Genomic DNA, 20,730 nt, shown 5'->3' with positions numbered 1-20,730 from the left:
ACAAAAACATTGCGATTGGGCACTCACCGAATAGGGCACACGGGCCAGCATTGACCAGAATTGTCGCAAACAGCACTTAAATAACGCCCCACCGGAAGGCACAGCAAAGAAGGCAATGTGGCCTGTCGCTCGATAGACTCGCAGGTTGTTGTGGCTTGCGGGTGGGAAGAATGGGTATGGTGGCCTTTGTTCCGCCGCTTGGGCGAGGCTGGCCAGCCAATCACATGACGCGCCCCAATTGCAGCTTGATTTCAGCGGAACTGGGTAGCCTGGACTCTCATCGAGCCATGAAATTATTTGGTATAACTATACTTCTGAGTCGCGAGTCCATGCTTAGTTTTAGGCAGGGATGCTGATGCTGAAATGGATGTGATCTTACAGTCTGACGCATACCTGGGTTGCATCTTTGTTATGTGTAGTAGAGTGCCGCCACCCAACGCCAAACAGCTTGCTGAACACACATGTAAGTATTCTATCAACAGATCACAAATTTCAACCAAGATGAGATAAACCAGAACTCCTTCGCTTGGCTCTTGAACAATGAGTAGCTATCGCAAAAATGAGGTAAACAAACACCTTAACTTGCACCTAAGCAACGTCAATTGCGTTCCGCATGCTCTCTACTGTCTTCACTCCAACACCCTTCAGCTTACCCAGCTCCACTAGGCTGCGGATTCGAACAGCATTTTCAGACTCAAAGTTCTTTTCGTCCATCTCACACAGGCAATCAAGAATGGCTTCAGCTTTTTTTGCTCCGACACCCCGGAGTAGCTTGATTTGACTAACATTTCTTGAGTTAACAACGGAAAGGATATGTGCCGTCCGTGGTGAATGTATGAGGTCATTCTCACTGCTCTCAGGTTTTACCGCGGGTTTACACCCTCTACGGGGGCCTCCTTTTGACCTGAGGCGTATATCAATGTCGTCCTCGCTTGTCTCTTCGTCTGACAGGCGATATTCGTCATGTTCTTCATTGATTTCAGTGCTGTCTCGGTTGCATCGCCGTCGTTTTCTGCGGCCTTGCCCTTTACTTTCAGGGTTGGGTTCTGGTTTAGAAATTGTCAAGTTACTGTGGTCGCTGAACATTGTCTTGAGCATTTCGATTTTTTGTGTGAGCTTTTTGTTTTCCGGAAAGAATGGAAGTGCTAGCTGGTACATCTTCAAAGCAGACCTATTTTCGCCGTGAGACTGATGTTGCTTTCCCATGAGTAAATACGATAGACCCTCAGCACGAGCATCTTCTTTCCCTTCAACCCTTTGTTCTAAGAGTTCAAGCCGTCGTTGTAACTGCGCATTGTCGCTCACCTGCGTTCGAAGTGCTGCATTGGAAGTTTCAACTTCGTTTAGAGCCCTTGCAGCCAAAAGCTCCTCGACCTTCTTCTCGACCATTTCCTCGATTTTAGCCGTTGAAACGCTTTCCGGCGTGCGGCTGTTCTGCAAAGAATCCACAATTCCAGGACGGCCAACTTTTGAGGGGCGAATTACAGTATGGAAATTACCTCCAGATTTTCGCTTGATTGGCGAGCGTTTTGATAACTCAGGATTCTGGGGTTGTTTTGACAGCGTTTTATCCGTATAGACCATAAAAGACTTTGCAGGTTTTCCGTCCGGCAGCTTTGAAGCCCCGTTAGAAGATGCGGCCGCAATGTTGACGTTGATCGATGCCGTCAACGGCCGTAGAGGCTGGCGCGTCATCGAACCTTTAGCAGTGAGCCCTGAGATCCGTGGTGGCCCTTTAAACATTGGCTCGTTTTCCACTTCCCTAGTTTCAATTTTCTTTGTTCTATTCGCAAAGTTAAGGGAGCTGAGAGTATCCAGGTGATATGAGCGAATCGGTGCAAGGTTCAAGATCATAACCGTGAGCCCTTGGTTCTGACCAAGGGAGAGGATTCGGGTCATTTTCGATTCTCGATACGGTATTCTGGTCTGTTTTTTACTTATCGCCTCTACGCATTGGGCTAGAACGAACAGACTCTTATTAATGCTTGCAGATTCGACCATTCGCTCTTTTCCATTCTCAGTTCGACGGTTGTCTTCTGACCCAGCTAAATCGATCGCAGATGCAGTACTAACACGAACACAGTCATCGGTCGTAATAGTGAGTTTGACGCACAGGATCGCATGAGACCTCGAGGAATGGGCATTCAACTAGTCGTTTGTGGAGATCAGTATGAAGAGTGGCCAAAATAAAGTGGGCTACCCAGATATTCCTACCTTTGTGGCAGACGTCGATCTGTTCACGTTTGCCTGGTCGTACATACTCTCGAACTCCTTCAGCGACCCGCAAGGCCGTTCCGTGAGTCCTACAACAACTGTTTTCCCTCCGTGATCTCGGAGCGGAAGGCCTGATGGAGTCCTCTTTTCTGATGGCTCGAATAAATCAAACACCTTGTCGTTGTATATTTCATAGTAGCTCATAGCCACTTCAACCTTTGTGGCGCCCTGGGAATCTTTCTCCATTTTTCGACTCTTTCTGTATACGTTACTCAAAAGCCGGGGTATCACGCCTCTCTCCGCAAGACTCTTTCCCCCTCGCATTGTGTGAGTTTTGCCCGTGCCAGTCACGCCGTACGCAAATAAAGTAACGTCAAATCCATTAAAGAGGTGCTTAATCGTGGGAGCCACTATGTTCAAAGTTCAGCAAGTCAGCTATCTGCAATCCAATCTGCAGGAAGTCCTCCAGCTATAGCCGATTGCATACCTTCTGCATCAAAAAACTCCTGTTGTCCCACGCTGTCATCGTACACCCCATTAAATTGGAAACTATATTGCTCTCCTTCATTTTTCGGGTTTGGTATACGCACGATACTCTGCCGCTCACAAAATTCACCATCCTTCTTATGAAATTTCTTTTTTTTTGATATCGAATTCCCATTTGAATCCTTGGGTATGGGTGGTAGGGTCGAAGCAGCAAATGCTCCAGGGCGAACAATGATGTCGATTTCCCGTTCCGTTTTCAGGAGTGGCCGAATTCGAGCCACAACCCTGACACTCATGATTTCGTACCTCGATTTCTATCTCAAAATTGGTTTTGGTCTAATCTTGTAGCCTCGCGCAAAATCAAATTCGTCGGATGATCTGCTAAAAATAACACCCCCTTAAATGCAAATACAATCGAAACTCCTAAACAAATGCCCGACGGTTTGGATTGAACAAGTAAAGGATCGGGATTATGGCACGGAAATCAAAATACTCCTGGCTAAATGCAAAGAAGTCGAGTACGCTGTGTACTCAATCGACGTAAAGCCAATTGAGCGGAAGCCGGCTCAAACAGGAAAACTCGAGCCACAAGGAAGAGCGACAAGCGCAAACAGCAACAGAAGTAACAATCAACTCTGCACTATGCCTTGACCTACCTTGCTGAGTCCCACAGTTTGCAGATGATCTTTGGCTTTCAACGGTGTGTTCTCGTTTGGCTCTACTTAGGCGACGGTGTTGTTGGCATGGCAACAAGCAAGGGGCAACTAACAGGCACGAGTACTCCGTACGGAGTAGTTAGTTACAGGGTAGCACTTTCGTCTTGGGTGCAAACCCAACTCATGAGCTGGAAGCAAATCTGGACCACTCACATCACTATGAAGGCTCAAAATCGAATACTGTTTTTGATAGCTTGGCTACTTCTCAAAAGCCCGAACGACATACCTACAGCCACCAATCACAACCACGTCGCCAACTGCCACACCTGATTTCAACGCAGTTTTTGTCTCATCTAAGGTAGGCAGCTTATCCAAATCGTCTCCAATTGCATGCTTTGTAATTATGGGGCTCTCCCTCGCCGGATCCCACTCTTCTCTTCGAGCCGATACCATACCACCTCGCTTTCTTGAGACCATCTCTCCATTTTGCCCGTTACCTTCGTACCATTGCCATTGCCTCAGTGTTGTGCAGTGTCCAGGAACACATCCCAAAAATGTCTTTGCAATTCTATCCCCCCCATCGGCCTTGGAATTAACCTGCAGCGACTCCTCCGACTCCAGAATCCAGGATACTCCAGTGGAAAGCTGTATGTCGCGCCATACCTCCTCATAATCTTCAATAGGTGCTCCTGGCAAATCTTGCCGAGGCATGCGTCCTATTTCCAGGTCATCTCCGTTCGGAAGCTTTGTGAAAGTGCCGCGATCTGCTGTATCAAATTGGTTTAGGGAGTCAATAGCGTGCGTAAAGTCAACGATGGCTGTTTATATAGCATGTATTAGCGCATTAAAAAGGAGAGGTAAGGCGACTGCGCTTTATACATGGTTCCTCAGATACGACAATTCTTTCCCCCGCCATTGCCCAGTCAATATTTCTTGATTTCTTGTCAACCCGTAGGTCGACATACCACCCACCAACCGATAGAGATAGGGTATCAGTGTTTTCAAATGCCGGTTCGGGCGGCCATCGTAATGAAATACGAGTAGAAATATTTGCTGTACGCGAATTCTGTGACATACCAGGCTATCGTTATGCTGAATCAGGAGGAAGTTGAGGCGTTGGAGAATATTACCCCGCATACACTTTGAACACAGAGTTATGTAAGGTTGACGGGATGCTTTAAAAATATACCCCATGGGAATATATTTTTTACATAGGGTGCTCTATCTCCAAGTTGAGCATATACTATAATACAATTGCTAGAATTCCTAACCTGGTGGAAAACGAGCCTATGAATTAGGCATCGTCGGATTTCTTAAATTCGACCTTACCATCTCGATTAATAGTTGCAAAACTTTCACCAACAGTCTTCGTTCCATCTTCTTTCCTGGATGGAACCAAATCTTTCTCCAAGTTATCGTTGATCGTGTTCAAGACATTCCTAGTAACCCCCGGCTGGGCATTTGCAATTTCATTAACTTCCCGAGTTGTTAAAGATTCGTTTAATCGAGAAGCGCGTGACTGGATTATGATCGTGGCAGGCCCTTCAAACTGTAAAAACAGCTACATCAACGTCAGCTTTAATGTTGGGGCACACTATGGTGCTTTTCTTAGTTCGGGAATAGTACCCTATCACCCCAAATAGTCCTTCTCGCCCATGTGCGAATCGCATGAAAAATTCGCATAGCTGCCTTCCATGAGTCCGAATCCGCTAGATTGCTTAGGAAATTAGACTTCATAAGCAAGCCACTTATATTGAAGCTCGGTATTTGAAATCGCAGAGATGTCGACTTGAATCGAAACGGTCGTGGCCAGTATGGTTGGATGGTATATGCCACCACATTACTGAAGCTAACGTGAGATAAAAACTCATTTATATGCCAACGCCATATGAGCAAAACTTACCATGGATGAGCAATATATTGTTCCCCAGCTTTCAAGCTGATTGAATATACCTGACCCTTCCCAACTACCGCTAAAAGGCCCCGGCCAGTGATTTTTGAGCTACCCCAGTGAAACAGGCTCTTCCCGAGTCAGCACGAAACTTGAACGATGGTATTTAGAATGTAACATACTAATTCTCTGTTAAACATAGGCTTAACATTTAAGGAGTGTCCGGTCCAGGCGATGAGAGCATCTCGTTGAGCTATCGTCCAATCAACTGTGCCAGCTAATTGTATGACTGCAAAAGATGTAATAGAAGAGCGGACGGAAATGAGGGCATTTATAGGACTGGCAGAGGATATCTAGAGCAGTTATGTTACCGAGACCTTTTCTGTGCTGGTCAACTATCCGCTTACCTTCTGGTACAAGAAAGGTATCCGAAGTGCGGCGCGTCTGAATGGCTCTAAGAGTCTAAGCGTTGACACTACCTGTGACTGGATCAGGATGGGCTTAAATAAATAAAATGAAATCAGAACATTCAAATTACATTTTCCGCTTTGCCATTGAGTCCAACAAGAGTACCACGCCTCGTGTATAGATTCTGCGATGCTGAAAGAGAAACGGAAAGCAGTGAATATGGCGCTCCGAGAACCTCGAACTTTGCATCTTTTTTGTTTGTAGATACATAGGTTAGCAACACCGGAGACAAAAGGAAGAATAAGATAAGATACCGACCTGATGATGTTACGGAATTTGGGGTTGTAGCTGGAAGATAACCGCCGCTGATTGAATTGGGTTCAACCGAAGACACTGCTTGGATGGAGATGCATCTTCGCGTCAACCTATCTCTAACCAACTGCCGTTTTCCATATTTCGATGCTGCTGGCCTTAAGCCCCTTCTAACCAAACAATTCATGAGCTCCATATGAAGTTCATCGGCTTCCGTAGTGTTGCTGCTCCCCAGTCTTTTAGAGATATTTTGACGGAGCTTTTGGTGACCTAGCAAGAAGCAAACAAGGCAAACACCGATGCTTTTCACCGCGGGACATGTGGTCGATCAACCTTGGGGTCGCGAAATCGATCTTTCAGGTTTCCTCCCTTAGCCATGCTAGCTTTGATTTCTTTGGTTTGCTTAGATTTTGACTGAAAGCTTAGATATCTACTGTGTTCTCGCTCACTAACCTCCCTTTCCCGTTCTCTGCTTTATTCCTCCACTTCACGCTCTCTGCATCACCCAATTGGAAATTACTCTGCGCACCATGAGCTCCCCTCACGGATAAGCGACATATTCACTGGAAGCTATTACAGTAACAAAGTGCGCCTAATATGATACTACTCCAAAGTGGCCACTTCCGGCGTCACTTAGTATCTACATATCCGCAGAAATGCCGCTCGCCTCGTTCCCCGCAGCTCCGCCAGCTCCGCCAGCTACACAAGCTCTTCGAAGCTGAAAAAAGGACATTTACAACACATCGTGCTATACTAAAAAAGCAAGATGCTAATAGCCGGCAAAGAAATGGGATTGGAAACCCGCAAAAGGCTGCGTCTACACCGGGAGGCACGCCTACGGTTCCATCTAAGCCGGCAGACAATAAGGCGAACATCCTGGACGAGGTAATGTTGACGAGGAAAGAGCAACGCAAAGCAGACTGGGCTATAATGAGAGAGATGACGAAGTATTTGTGGCCGAAGGTACGGGGGTTACTCATCACAAATAGGTCCTTTTCGTATTGATCGTTCTGTAGGACGACTGGGGAACAAAACTTCGCGTAGGGGTCGCATTGTCACTACTAGTTGGAGGAAAGGTATACTGAATGTGTGCTCATTTTTTGGAACAGATTTTGCTTATAACCTGATAGATTTTGAACGTCAATGTTCCTTTCTACTTCAAACAAATCGTGGATTCTATGAACATAGATTTTGCAGCGTTGGGGGGTACTGCCTGGACTGTTGCAGGATCTATGATCGTGGCATGTAGGCCTATCATACTCCTTTGATATCTTTTCACGCCGGACCTAACGAGAAACCTATTACAGATGGTGTCACAAGAATAGGTGCAACAGTTTTCCAAGAACTCCGAAACGCTGTATTTGCAAGTGTGGCACAAAAGGCTATAAGAAGGGTTGCAAGGAATGTGTTTGATCATCTACTACGCTTGGATCTCAATTTTCATTTGAGTCGGCAGACTGGAGGTCTCACCAGGGCAATTGATAGGGGTACCAAAGGAATAAGTTTTCTACTTACTTCAATGGTATTCCACGTCTTTCCTACGGCTTTGGAAATATCCATGGTCTGTGGAATTCTGGTAGGTGCAAGACGCCATTCTTGTGATCGGATTACAGCTAAACGGCACAGAGTTACCAATATGGTCCCAAGTTCGCAGCAATTACGGCTGCAACTATGGTAGCGTATTCAGCTTTTACAATTACAACCACTGCATGGCGCACCAAGTTTCGCAAACAGGCAAATGCCGCTGATAACCAGGGAGCTACCGTTGCCGTCGATTCTCTCATCAACTATGAAGCTGTGAAATACTTCAATAATGAGAAGTTTGAAGTGTCCAGGTACGACAAGGCCCTAAAATCATACGAAAATGCGTCAATTAAAGTGACAACTTCACTTGCCTTTCTGAACTCTGGCCAAAACATGATTTTTTCGAGCGCGCTCGCAGCAATGATGTATTTCGGCGCAGATGGTGTTGCCACTGGAGCGTTGACAGTCGGGGATTTGGTTATGATAAATCAACTCGTCTTCCAGCTCTCTGTCCCCTTGAACTTCCTGGGCTCGGTGTATCGAGAGCTTAGACAGTCGTTACTGGATATGGAAACACTTTTCAATCTCCAGAAGGTCAATGTAAAAATAAAAGAGCTGTCGGATGCGAAGCCGTTACAACTTACAAAAGGTGGAGAAATCAAATTCGAAAATGTTACTTTTGGTTATCACCCAGATCGAATGGTTCTAAGAAACGTCACATTTACCATTCCAGCGGGTCAAAAGTTTGCCGTCGTTGGCCCAAGTGGATGTGGAAAATCTACGATTTTGAGATTGCTTTTTCGGTTCTATGATGTGCAGGGAGGCCGTATTTTAATCGACGGCCAGGATATTCGAGGCGTCACACTCGATAGCCTGCGGAAATCAATAGGCGTTGTACCTCAGGATACGCCATTATTTAATAACACCATTGAGCACAATATTCGATACGGCCGAATTGATGCTACATCTGAGGAAGTACGACAGGCAGCAGAACGCGCGCACATCCATGATCTAATACAGCGATTACCAGCTGGATATAACACTCCGGTCGGTGAACGTGGTATGATGATATCTGGAGGCGAAAAGCAAAGGCTCGCTATATCCAGACTTATCTTGAAGAACCCGCCATTGTTGTTCTTCGATGAAGCAGTGAGTTATTCCTACTTGGCCAAGGCCAGTCTATTGACTAGCAATATTGATTTTGTAGACATCTGCACTAGATACGTACACAGAGCAGGCACTCCTTCTAAACATCAATAGTATTCTCAAAGACCAGGCAAGAACGAGCGTTTTTGTAGCTCATCGACTTCGGACAATATATGATAGCGATCAGATATTGGTCTTGAAAGGCGGCCAAGTCGCTGAAGTTGGTACTCATTCTGAACTTCTGGAAAAACAGGGTGTATATGCAGAGTTATGGAATGGTATGTAGCGTCCTTTTTGTTCTCTTAACTCTTGAACTATGTTTGCGGGTACTAACGCCGCTCAACACCAGTTCAAGAAACGTTACTGGCGCGAGACCCGGAGCGCGAAAGAGAGATAGAGATTGAAGAATTCGAGAGGGAGAAGAAGATGGAGGAAGCAAAGAAAGAACAGCATCTTTCGCAATCGGCTTCACAGGACCCACCAATTCCACATTAACCAGAACCAAACAAAAGTAGACACTTCTTTCAACGTGCTAAGATATATCGACCTAACGCGCCCGCGTCAGTTCTGAATATATTGTAGTTGAGACATAAGCGGGACGCCCCAGTAGCAACAAAATTTGGAGGTCTGCACCGCTGTGCTTGAATGGCCGACGGAAAACGGAAAATCGTGCGGATAACGCTTCGGTCAGAATAGTTTTGGGTATTCTTTTGCGACGGAATTCAGAGCTCCACCGCACGAACGAAAACTGCGTACTCCGTTTATTTCACCTTCGAACACTGCGTGTGTTGGGTACATTAATGGTTGGATCCTATGAATGCCTGCACCATCCATGCCATCTCAGCCTCAAATGCAATGCTGTAATACCACCTGCAACCCAGGGCCAATGCTCTGACCGGGGATAGTCACTATTTTACGGCCTATTTTTTTCATTTCTCATCGTTCAACGAGGATGTGCTCTCATCGAGACAAGTTCTCATATACTTCGTGCTCACGCGCAACCCGCAAAGAGCTACTCGGCTCTTGCATCGAATCCCGACTTCAAGCGTCGGATCGGATTCTTGGTTCAGGAACGAGAACCTTAATTGATTGGCGCGGTCGCGGCGATGGGGCCGGCTTTGCAGATGCGGCCTAACTGTGCAGTAGGGCTGCAGGGGTTGTCCAATTATCTCCAGCACAGCACCAGGGGGCATGCCGTCGGAGTGCGCTCACTGAGGAGAAAATAATCTATATCGGGGGGATCGGCAGCGTGATGATGCACACAAGTCGCAGAATAATAATTGATATTTGTGCGTCTGGTCTAGTCGTGCTGCACGCGTCGTGCTTTGGCGCCGGGCCCAGGCTAGCCCCCTCCCCGCAGCCACGCCCGCTAAGCAGCGCGGCGCTGCTAGCCCCGTTCGTGCCCCGGCTGGCTGCCCGATGCAGGCAAGCCCTGGCTGTAGATGCCACCCTCTTACCTAAGCCCGCGAGCTTCCGTCGCTTCTCCCGCCCAGGTACCTTCACGCCCACTTCCCGCGCCATATCGACGCTCTTTTGCTGCCATTGCCGCTGGCATATCCTCTGTTCGCTCGTTCATCTGCATGCTGTTTGTTATAGCTGCATAATCTAATTAGTCACTCTTTATTTTCATTGCGTCATTCTGCCTTTCTGGGGTTCTATCACCCGCCCATTATACGGTTCACGATCCTTCTCCTATCGTTGGAACACTGTCGAAACCCATTGCCAATCCTTCCACCTAGATAGTTCTAACTACTCACTACCTCTTTTATCTTTTACGCTCGGAGTATTCTTAAGGCAAATATCATCATCGAGTCAACACGCGTTTTTCTACCCTTTCTTGCCGAAGCATTCGCAAACATACGGAGAAGCCCTCTAGCACGGATACTCCGAAATCGAAACTGTCTGTGAGGATATATCAGCGCTGTAGCTGAATTTTAATTTTAATAACAAAACGTCAAATTCAAAAGACATTGGCCTGCAAGCATGAATCTCCTTGACAAGCTACACGCAAGTACGTCACGCACTCGTCCTTCGAAAGCCTGTTAAAATATCTTAAACATTCTATACTGACCGCTTCTCAGAGCTGGAAATCTATCGCCTTGAACAACGGTATGCAAGACGAAAACACCGAAGCACCTTTACCGCCGGTGCAACATACGTTGACGGCGAATACGTATACGGACACAGTACAAGCCCATCATCAAATTCCTCTACGGCCACAGTATCCAAGCAATCTACCGGCTCAGGCTGGATATCGTCAAACAAACTTCGCTGGAGATGAATGTGTCAATGGCAAAGAAATTAATTCCAAATAATCTTCGACTTTTTTTCAAAATATCCCCTGTATATTTTTGGGCATATACATCTCGAACTAAATAATAATTTAAGGGCGAGACAAAAGTAGGCAGGGCGAAGCCAACCTGTTCCTGATATTCGGTATTTAGGGCCTCGCCTAGGTTGGCCCAGTCTTTTGTTATTATATGGCTTTTTGGGATACTATTCTAAAATTCTCTTCCTTGGTACGCCAATACTTTTATACATATATGCAGACGCCCTTTATGTTCTATGGTTTCTTTTACGAGTGCGGGTGGTTGCCGCTTGAGATTTATAGTATGTACTTAGCGGTTGTTTAGGTCAATTATACTATTTGAAAGTTTGCTGGCCTTAGAGACTACTTAGCCGAATTCTCCTAGCATTGGCCCAAATATGTCGAAAACGGAAAACAATTAAGAAAGGGTATTTAGCATAAGCAAGAGGCTTATTGAAGTGAAGCCTGGCGCTCTATTTGCCTGAATCGATATAGTAATCCCACCTTAACATTCGCTCATTTTTTCAGTTTCCTTTGTCCAATTCCACTGAGGCGACCAAAATTTCCAAGAGACGATTTTGCCTTGTGTGCCGCTGGCTTGGGCGGGGGTACTGCTTCACTTCCAGCGCCCGAACGATTTCCAGAGCCCGCCGGAAGACTGGCATTGCCTGACGTACCACCACCAGACGCTTCAGGTGGTGTTTTTTCTTTTCCATTATTTGAATCTACCAGAGTAGCAGACATGAGCCCCGCGGGTATCGATGAATACTTATCTGGCTCAAACTCCCGCTGAGCTAATCCCCGTGATCTCCTGGATCTTTCTTGCACCACTTTGAATTTATCTAGTAAATCGACCCAGCGGATTACGCTGTCCTCTCTTTTTAGCCGCCCTGTAGGGCGCTCATAACCCACTGTTGATGGAGGGCCACCAATTCCGGTACTATTATGTTCAAAATATATATATTAGTTCTAGAATTCCTTGATGTATTCTAGTAAAGGAAAATAGAAGCACTGATGTTGTTTTTTACGTACGTCTTGGGAGGATTTAGTAGGCCAATATTGCTCACGCTATTGAGTCGATTTTTCAAGGCTGCAAAAGCTGAGCTTTGGGGAAGGAGCATAAGAACCCCATAAAGACATTTGTAGAGATACGGATACCTCTCTGGTTCCAAAAGTTGGAGTCGAAGATCTGAAAATAATAGGGTTAATCTCCATATACCAAAACAGACCAATCACAACTTACACGTGAATACTGGCGACTCTAGCAGTTGCACCAGTTTATCGATTTGAATAAGCATATTCACCGTCATTTCTAACTCGGCGCTAGAATTCATCATCAGTAAATGAAACCAGCGTTAGTCGTAGATGTAGGCTTACAAGGCTTGAAGCAGGTGGTAAGCTTGTTCATATGCCTGAGCTAATAAGCACAATGAAAATGTCGAGACGGCATTGTGGCACCATGATCGAAACAGGACCATGAAAAGAGTTTGTCCCTCCTGGTATTACTTTAGCCAATGTTCCCACAACCAAAACGTTCACCAACCTTGCTTTCCAAGTTTCTTAATCGTTTCCTAAGATCAGCCAATTCAGGAGCTGTGATGAGGTTATTGTTGAGGTTCTGAACCATAATACTAGCAAATTCAATATCCTAGACTTCATTAACATCTGCATCAATCACTTTGAACGTTGAGGTACATACCTCCTCTTTTTCAAGGCAGTCTGCTAAAGTTCTGTAAATCCGATCCGGGCTAAGGTTCATACATAATTGTCTGATGATAAGATTGCCTCGAACCTCGAGAAGTTTTCTATCCGTGGAGAATAGCTGTAGTAGATTCACCATAAAGGATGTGAAATAGCTATCTTCGCTATTTCGCGAAATCTGAGAGAGCAATTGAAGATCACGCGTCACCACCGCCTCGGCAGGATCAGAAAGGGTCTTGAGCAAAGCTGGAAATGTCCCATCATGAAAGGCCAAAACCTTACGAGGAGCTTTTCTATGTAGCATTATGAGCCATGTAAGGGCTGCCACTCGTGTTGCTTCATTTTCGTTAAGAAATTGGAGAGTAAGCGAATTGACCGCCGCAGCATAGTCCAGATCGGGTGATGGTGTCGGATCAGGCAGCGTTTCGCTATCTTTGGGTAATATATCAGTTGATTGAGGACGAGATGGCAAGGCAGAAACTGGAGTTGGCGTTCTTCCAGTGCCCATCCGCTCATTCATATCTTTGGAATTTATGGTGGATGTTCTTTGAGGCGGTGTCGAGCGAAAATCATTTGCGGCATCTTCAGGCAAGGAAACGATATATTGCATCAGGGAATTGTTTACCCGGCCTGCAGCCTGGCATACCTGTTCTGACCCACTAGATAGCGCAGGAAGAACCTGGGAGAGAAGACGAGGGACAAATCGAAGAATATCTTCTGGGCTTATTTCAAAGAAGCTATCAATCCACCGTAACGCCGTTAATTGGATTTCCTCATCTATTGAAACTATCAGTTTTAGTTCTCAATAGTGGTAAAAATGAGAAGGGAGTCCAACGTATGCCAAATGCAGTGTCAACAAAACCAACTAAAATCTCTAAGATTTGAGGGTGGTCGACATGTATATCTTGTCCAGGAATCCAATCACCGTATACATTAATAGTTTGGTCGTCATTAACGGTTCCAGACACCGAATCTGCAATAGCATTGTCGCTATTTTCATTACCACCGGTTCGATCAGAACTCATACTTGTGCTATCACTCAATACTGAATCTCCTGATTTCCTCGCACCTCGGTCGCCGCGGCTCTCAGCAATGTCTTTTTTTATCTGCGCAATCTTCTGGATTTCTCCCAAAAATCTCTCAAGAAGACTCTGAGTAGCTGTATGGACGTCTCTATTGGGGTCGCTAAGAAACTTGAAAAGGCCTGCAAGGAATGCTGGTAGATATGTAACCAGCTCCAGATCAGGTATCGTATCCAAGAGGGTTAGCCAAGATACCAGAAAATTGCGTGTAAAAGGGCTGATAACATGGATACGCTCTTTGAGAAGAGGAATGAATCTCGCCAGAGAAAATGCCGTTGGCGATTCTACTAGTCCATTTTCGTTTCCATCGGCATCGGTTCCCTCTTTGGAAGCTTCCAAGACCGAAACATAGGACGCGGCGGAGTCGGCTACAATGTCCTTTACCAAGCGGTCAAGAAGCTCAGCGCCATTCTTAACAGATAGCTCAGAGTCCGAAGCTAACTACATATTCAATCAATTCTATGAATGCGCCACGCAAACTGGTCCTGAACTCACCTTGCATAAGGCATCAAAAACGTCATTAAAGTATAGCAGTATCTCTCCTTTTGCCACCTTGGCTATGTTATACATACTCTCGCAAGCATAGTACCGAACCCTTGCATCCTGGCAGGTAAAGCACGCGAGCACGGGCGGCACAATGGCTGTAAGGTATGGTGCGACTTCTTCCTACGCCTTCAATCAGCTTACTTATCCTCCCCCTCCCTGATATAGTACTCTATAACTCACTGATCCCAAAGCAATAGCTGCAGCAGCCAGTCCTATCAACCCTCCATTTCTCGCATGAGGCTGGTGGACGGCATAGGCGTAGTCGCGGCAAAGCTGGTCAATTATGCCTCGTATTCGAGCTGGGTCTCCATTTATCACAGCTTCTCTAATGACTCGTTCGAGTCTATTATCAAGTATTAGCTACAGTGGTAACGAGCGGCCGGCCCGGGTGACTATCTCACTCTAAAGCACCTTGTTTCCTCTTATCGTAGAGCTTGTCGTTCAAGAATCGCTGGATAGCCGGGTCGATGTATATTGGAGCTGCCATGATCTGATCCAGTCCACGTACGTTCAATCATCTGTAAGGCTCATATTGATCTGCGGCGGCGCCAACGGGGTCGTTAAAATGTCGCGAGGATGGCCTAGTCATGCGGCAAAGGGATAACTAACTAACTGCTCTGAAATTAGGTTTGGTTCTCATAGCGAAAAGAAAATAAGAACTGCGCACATTAATGATTACTTTAAACTCTGGAATTAAGGTCTTTGGGTTTGCATCGAGTTGATGCTGTGCCGGCCCTCTGGCTTTGGGGGTTCGTTTCAGTAACTACAAAAGCATGGCTTGGTTTCCAGGGAAGCGCGTGACGTAACTAGTTAGTTACTTGGATTCGGGCATTCAATGCTCTTTTATTCAGGTTATCTATGACGAGGCAATGGGCTATTCTCTCGCTGATGCTATGTACTATTAATCTGATTTGAGTCTATTTATCCGTATCTCGCCTGAGGATTTTAAGGCTGCGACATTGAAAGCAGCCGAAGATTACACAGAAATCAATGGCTAATATATTGAAACACAGCGCTAATGACACCCTCGGACGTTTCCTGTCTCAATAACAAATCCTGGATCTTGTTCATTGGCCCGTTCTCACCGTCATTGACAAAGTGGTTCCAAGTACTAGTGTCGCCGTAAAGCATTGCAGGGGCCTTAATGAATTGTGTTCCATCAGGCCGACAACGTTTACATTTAAAAGTGTCGTGAGTATCACTGGTCGTCTGGGGTTTAAACTGGAATAATTCACGTAGGGAGTCTATGCTGAAATGGCGCTCAACGTCCTCCGCCGAATCCACAACACACGATGACAGAAGCTGCTTGTGCGACTGCCTCTGGAAAATCTTCTCCTCAATACTTCCAGTCGCGATGAATCTGTATACGAAACAGTCTTTCTTCTGGCCGTCACGCCACACTCGAGCAAGAGCCTGTTGGTCTGCAGCAGGGTTCCAATCTGGATCGAATAAAACAAGGCGGTTCGCCCCTACTAAGTTGATACCGCAACCACCGGCTTTGCTGCTTAATAGAAACACGAATTCTTCGCCGTCGGGGTCGTTGAATTTGTCGACCAATTTCTGTCTCTTCTTCACATTCATTGTACCGTCAAGACGGAGACACCCGTAAGTACGGCCACGACAGAGTCTCTCAAACAAGTCCAAAGTCTGTGTATAATTGCTAATCAAAACAATCTTATCATTCGTATCCTGGCGTATTCGTGCGAGCATGCGATCCAAGACCATCATTTTACCTGAGTACCACGATTTGACCTCTCGATCGCGTCCTCGGCTATCTGGAGGTGTGTAATCATCAGGGAAAAAGCTTTGGCTTCCTGGAAGGTCGACAGGCAAATTCACAAGATCTGGATGATTACAGAGCTTCTTTAAAATCCCAATAGCTTTCAAAGGCTGGCTGCCCTTTCCACGTAATAAGCTCTTGATGTCCGGACTTTGGATGAAATGGTTGTACAAGTCGACTTGGAATGGGGCCAAATTGCAAAATACAACATGCTCATACTTGACCGGCAAGTATTTTGAAAGAATATCATTGGAACGTCGGATGATGAATTTGTTCACAATGCTTAGCAATTCTGCCAAACACTCATCGCCCTTCTTTCGCTCCTCCTCAGACCCATCAGCGTCTCTGCCACGAAGAATAGGCATTTCGAATCTTTTATGGAACTCATTTCGGTTGCCCAGGACGCCTGGATTGACAAAATTCAAAAGTGAGTAGTACTCAGATAAGTCATTCTGGATTGGCGTTCCAGAAAGAAGGACGCGGCGCGTGACATTCAAGCTATTCAACGCTGTAAATGTTTGGCTGTCCCCATTTTTCAAGCGATGACCTTCGTCGCATAGCAACAGACCAATCGAAGTATCTTTTAACTCTCCTACGTTAAGTCGGAGCGTCTCATAAGACACTATAATGACAGGCCGGACCACTTGCCTGCCGGAAGCAATGGCCCACTGGCGAAGTTGAGTGGTAAGTTCCTCCTTTGATGCTTTCCCATCAATCACAAACGGGTTAATGGCGTCTTTTCCAAGCCATTTCACCAACTCATTGGCCCAATTTCCCACAAGAGTTGCAGGGCAAGCAATCACTACTTTTTGTAAAGTCGGCTTACCTGCTTCTGAAGATTGTTTCAGTAATGTCCATAGCAGCGTTATGCATTGTAACTACAGTCGATTAGTATAGGCAGGGCATACTAAGAGCAAATATGCCTACCGTTTTCCCAAGACCCATCTCATCGGCCATAATACAGCCATTTGCATTAGGCGCCATCAAGCCAGTGGTACAGCGATATAGAAACTACAATCGTTAGTGTTGGGATGAAAGGAAGACAAGTGCGTCAGTATCTACCTTCACTCCTTCAACCTGATGGGGCCGCAAAACTTTTGCAAGCCTTGGGTCAATGACGACTGGAACCTTGGGCCTTTCTTCCACGTTTCTCTTTATGCCTAGAATCTCAGCTAGGCTTTTGTGGACAAGTGGTTGGTCTAGCTTCGGTTTCTCTGCCTCCTCTTCCTGCTCTTGTTTACTTTCATCTGTTCGATCTGATTTTTCGTCCACAGTTGGGTCATAAAGAACAATTGCAAATTCTCCGCTAGGATCATGCAATGGCTTCACTACAAACGTGGCGCCCTTTCTCATCCCTAGCAAAGGTGCAGGGCGTCCGGAGTGGTAATTACTCGAATTTTTGTCAATCAATGGTATCGAGAAGCGTTGTTTAAAGGCTATTTCTTTATCTTTGACTTTGTAAATAGGGAACTTGTTAATATCAATATTGGTAAGTGGCATCCTGTCTTCAGTCGTCCATGCAGGCTGACCGCCATCTTCAGTGCTACAGTCCGCTCCGGCATAATTGACTTTGCGTCGTTTTCTTAAAGGCTTCTCCGAAGCTCGATTTTTTGTAGCAGAACCGGGGCATTTGAAAGGTTTTGTAAGTTTTTCTACGGACGCTGAGCCAGCGTATATTCGAGAGGGTTTGGATGCAGGAGTTTTTCCGGATGTGGAGGGTTTTGGTCGGTGCCTAAACAGTCAGCAATAATGTTCAGCAAGGCAGATATCAAAGATAACAAACATTTAAACTACCGGCACTAGTATCTCTCCAAAACTTCTCCAAAGGCACAGTGTCCTTCCAAAATGCTGAATGTCTAGTATACAGGACGGAGTATTGTCGCCTTGTTTGCTTCGCGTTGGTTGAGGGTTGACGCGTCTTGAGGCTAAGGGCGCCAAGCCACCACGAACTCACATGATTGCGCGCCGCGGCCCAGTCAAAGCCCCGCTAATGCTAGATGAATAACCATCCAACGACTGTCAGTCTCGCAGGCGCAATCGCCTCAATGGCTCCCGGGATAGCCGGCTACGATCTATGTCCGCTGACTTCTGGGCTGGCTACCTGAGTGGGGCCATTGGGATTATCATTGGCAACCCACTGGACATAATCAAAGTTCGACTTCAAGCAACTCCCACGAATCCAACAAATGGAGCAACGGTGCCAAATCCCCACCAATTTGAGGGAGCAGGCTCTCTCATAAGAGGTATGGCCTCTGTTATCAGCCAGTTTTCTCAGACTCGAGCTCATTTTCTTGTGGCAGGCGCAGCAGCTCCGATTATTGGATATGGAGCTCTTAATGCACTCCTCTTTGTTGCATATAACCGCACGTTGATGTATTTGTGTCCCTCAGTAACAGACCCAACGAATCCCACAACTGCTTCTCTATCCAGAATCTGGCTGGCAGGTGCAGTTGGAGGCCTTGCGAGTTGGACCATATCTTCACCCACGGAGCTCATCAAATGCCGTGCACAGCTTGGATTTCAGTCGCCGGTTTCTTCGTGGACTGTAGCAAATGATATCGTGCGGACGCGCGGCCTAAAAGGCCTTTATTTTGGCGGTATCATAACAAGTATTCGAGACTCAGTCGGATACGGGTTTTAGTGTGTTTAGCCAGCCCCGAGGCCCGAGTGTGTATAAAGCTAATCAGTATGCAATGCCTTTCAGCTTCTGGTCTTACGAGTTTTGTAAACGCTTAATGAATATCAAAGATGGAAATATGCATCAAGAAGCATCTATCATTCTATTCTGCGGTGGCGTCGCTGGAGTTGTAACATGGGCGTCGGTTTTCCCTCTTGATGTGATTAAGACGAGGCTACAAGCCCAGGCGCTTCCAGCCCTCCAGCTTCCAACAACCTCTCCAGAAAGACAGGCGCTTTTAGCGAGTGATCTCAATTATCGGACAGGGCCTGCTCGCCGTATCTTGAACTCGATTGAGATAGCGCGAGGAGCGTATCATTCTGAAGGTCCGAGCGTTTTTTATCGAGGGCTCGGAGTATGCAGTGTTCGAGCGTTCATTGTGAACGCAGTGCAGGCATGTTTGTCCACCAATAATTATAAAAGTATCTTCACTAATAAGCCTACTAGTGGGCAACTTATGAATGGATAATGAGGGCATTGTCACAGCCACATGAAAATAGGGCATTGGAAACCTAAGTCAGATACTTTGGTATTTATCTGCATTGGTATAGAACAGTTAAAATCAGACATAGAAGACTTTAGATAAATAGCACACCTGAAATACCCCGAGGAACGCCGGTTTCGTGACTCTAAATTACCATTTTTTATTCCATTTTCTTCTAATTCCCTGCCTCATGGTCACTGATTAACACCGGTTTCTCACACTCAGCGGAGTATATTATCCGGCAAGATTAAGCCTTGGTTCCCCCCAAAGTGCAGCGCAAATTTTCTTAATAAACCTTCTAATAAAAAGTGCGTATCAAGGGGCTGGCGAGACTTAATTCGATTCCGTGAGGTCCATAACCGTGTCGTTATTCCGAGTTCCATTGTCTGTAGTGAGCCCCACTGCTGCCTCTGCCACTTTTTGCGTATGTGGCTCTTCCTTTAATAACCGAACCCTACATATGGAGTCAATAATATATCGATAGGAGAAGTTTTGATCTTGCTCGCTAAGGTCCCACCAACCTTCTTTTGTGGTTTTTGCCCTTTCGATGAGCTGTTAAATTGTATTCACTCTCAAACCATTTTGCGCACTCGATACAGTAATGCTGGCCCAGGCCTGGTAAATCTTCAACGTCTTTCGTTATTTTGTAAAGCTCTAAATGCCTCGGCGAATCGATATCGTTGCAGACTTGGTCATAGTCTCTGATTAAAGCAGTCAGAACCTATAAAGCTGCTAGAGAATAGTTCTTAGGACTCACCTGGTCCGTCGCTTAGTTTTTGATCTTCTAATAGCACCCATTGCTAACAGAGATACCTTCAACCAGTGATTTTATCTACGATGTTGGTGACGCAAATAGAAGTGGGAATTTTATAGGGTTTCCGTATATGGTTTAGTCTGTTTCCTGATCTTACATCGTGGTGGAGATAAGCTTATCCTAAACTCCGCCATCTTCTTCAGCCTATTTAAATCTTGGCACTTGTTACGTTGTGGTCTTTTTATCTGTTACCTCAGCATCTCCGTACCCTAGCCAGCTATGATGCATATTTCGAATATCTTGAAGAGAAAGGCGGATCGATATTCTACGAGTATTCCATCTTGATGCGGAGTACTTAGAGTAAACCCGAGACTACCGATGATTCTGAATCAGGACTTGGCTTTGAGGCGTTGCGCAAATCCCCACAGAATCTTACCTAGGTAAATTTTTGATGATCAATTGCCTATGGGCTTACGAGCTTCATCGTATGGTCGTCAATTTGTTTATGCGGAAGGACGGCAGCTCCATCAAACTTCCAGTCCAATGAGAGGCAAGGCGTTTCTGTCGTAGGGAAGTACTCCGTATCAGAAAATATTTTATTGCCAGTTGTTGGGTGATGTCCCTTGTGTTGTACAGAGTACGGGCCATCGCCCAACGTTGCCTGTCTATATCTAGTATGGCGGCGTGGCCAACCTTTTGTCGAGGTCGGGTAGCAATGCATTGTACATAGTAGTGACTCTTATGTAGGAAGCTTTTTAAAG

At 45.9% G+C, this 20,730-nt stretch overlaps 8 protein-coding genes across 8 annotated transcripts; 2 read left to right on the top strand and 6 right to left on the bottom strand.

The window, feature by feature from the left end:
* Window positions 1-588: 588 nt before the first annotated feature.
* On the bottom strand, window positions 589-2,996 carry LOZ57_003532 (uncharacterized protein; the record flags this gene model as incomplete). Its single annotated transcript, XM_049252580.1, has 3 exons — window positions 589-2,148; window positions 2,215-2,624; window positions 2,702-2,996. 3 exons carry the CDS (start codon window positions 2,994-2,996, stop codon window positions 589-591), a joined length of 2,265 nt encoding a protein of 754 aa, XP_049108421.1.
* A 618-nt stretch (window positions 2,997-3,614) lies between these two features.
* LOZ57_003531 (uncharacterized protein) lies at window positions 3,615-4,272 on the bottom strand (the record flags this gene model as incomplete). The annotated part of the gene is made up of 2 exons (XM_049252579.1): window positions 3,615-4,174; window positions 4,236-4,272. The coding sequence occupies 2 exons, from the start codon at window positions 4,270-4,272 to the stop codon at window positions 3,615-3,617; spliced, it is 597 nt and encodes a 198-aa protein (XP_049108420.1).
* A 378-nt stretch (window positions 4,273-4,650) lies between these two features.
* Window positions 4,651-5,802, bottom strand: AIM24 (Altered inheritance of mitochondria protein 24, mitochondrial; the record flags this gene model as incomplete). Its single annotated transcript, XM_049252578.1, has 6 exons — window positions 4,651-4,917; window positions 4,983-5,199; window positions 5,260-5,378; window positions 5,430-5,600; window positions 5,655-5,709; window positions 5,786-5,802. The coding sequence occupies 6 exons, from the start codon at window positions 5,800-5,802 to the stop codon at window positions 4,651-4,653; spliced, it is 846 nt and encodes a 281-aa protein (XP_049108419.1).
* Window positions 5,803-6,564: 762 nt separating this feature from the next.
* ATM1 (Iron-sulfur clusters transporter atm1, mitochondrial) lies at window positions 6,565-9,132 on the top strand (the record flags this gene model as incomplete). The annotated part of the gene is made up of 7 exons (XM_049252577.1): window positions 6,565-6,930; window positions 6,984-7,043; window positions 7,098-7,212; window positions 7,275-7,543; window positions 7,594-8,640; window positions 8,699-8,915; window positions 8,987-9,132. 7 exons carry the CDS (start codon window positions 6,565-6,567, stop codon window positions 9,130-9,132), a joined length of 2,220 nt encoding a protein of 739 aa, XP_049108418.1.
* A 2,329-nt stretch (window positions 9,133-11,461) lies between these two features.
* Window positions 11,462-14,761, bottom strand: LOZ57_003528 (uncharacterized protein; the record flags this gene model as incomplete). Its single annotated transcript, XM_049252576.1, has 10 exons — window positions 11,462-11,885; window positions 11,978-12,134; window positions 12,189-12,268; window positions 12,323-12,441; window positions 12,489-12,593; window positions 12,645-13,423; window positions 13,482-14,169; window positions 14,224-14,394; window positions 14,455-14,617; window positions 14,676-14,761. The coding sequence occupies 10 exons, from the start codon at window positions 14,759-14,761 to the stop codon at window positions 11,462-11,464; spliced, it is 2,772 nt and encodes a 923-aa protein (XP_049108417.1).
* A 500-nt stretch (window positions 14,762-15,261) lies between these two features.
* RAD54 (DNA-dependent ATPase protein rad54) lies at window positions 15,262-17,554 on the bottom strand (the record flags this gene model as incomplete). The annotated part of the gene is made up of 3 exons (XM_049252575.1): window positions 15,262-16,932; window positions 16,982-17,065; window positions 17,117-17,554. The coding sequence occupies 3 exons, from the start codon at window positions 17,552-17,554 to the stop codon at window positions 15,262-15,264; spliced, it is 2,193 nt and encodes a 730-aa protein (XP_049108416.1).
* A 574-nt stretch (window positions 17,555-18,128) lies between these two features.
* Window positions 18,129-18,695, top strand: LOZ57_003526 (uncharacterized protein; the record flags this gene model as incomplete). The annotated part of the gene is made up of 1 exon (XM_049252574.1): window positions 18,129-18,695. One exon carries the CDS (start codon window positions 18,129-18,131, stop codon window positions 18,693-18,695), a length of 567 nt encoding a protein of 188 aa, XP_049108415.1.
* An 853-nt stretch (window positions 18,696-19,548) lies between these two features.
* LOZ57_003525 (uncharacterized protein) lies at window positions 19,549-20,013 on the bottom strand (the record flags this gene model as incomplete). The annotated part of the gene is made up of 3 exons (XM_049252573.1): window positions 19,549-19,669; window positions 19,737-19,916; window positions 19,973-20,013. 3 exons carry the CDS (start codon window positions 20,011-20,013, stop codon window positions 19,549-19,551), a joined length of 342 nt encoding a protein of 113 aa, XP_049108414.1.
* Between the last annotated feature and the right edge of the window lie 717 nt (window positions 20,014-20,730).

The sequence above is a fragment of the Ophidiomyces ophidiicola genome (assembly GCF_022830035.1).
Source record: "Ophidiomyces ophidiicola strain CBS 122913 chromosome Unknown scaffold_12, whole genome shotgun sequence".
NCBI lineage: Eukaryota > Fungi > Ascomycota > Eurotiomycetes > Onygenales > Onygenaceae > Ophidiomyces > Ophidiomyces ophidiicola.
Note: the sequence above shows the minus strand (reverse complement) of the source record. Positions and strands in the feature narration are given on the sequence as shown.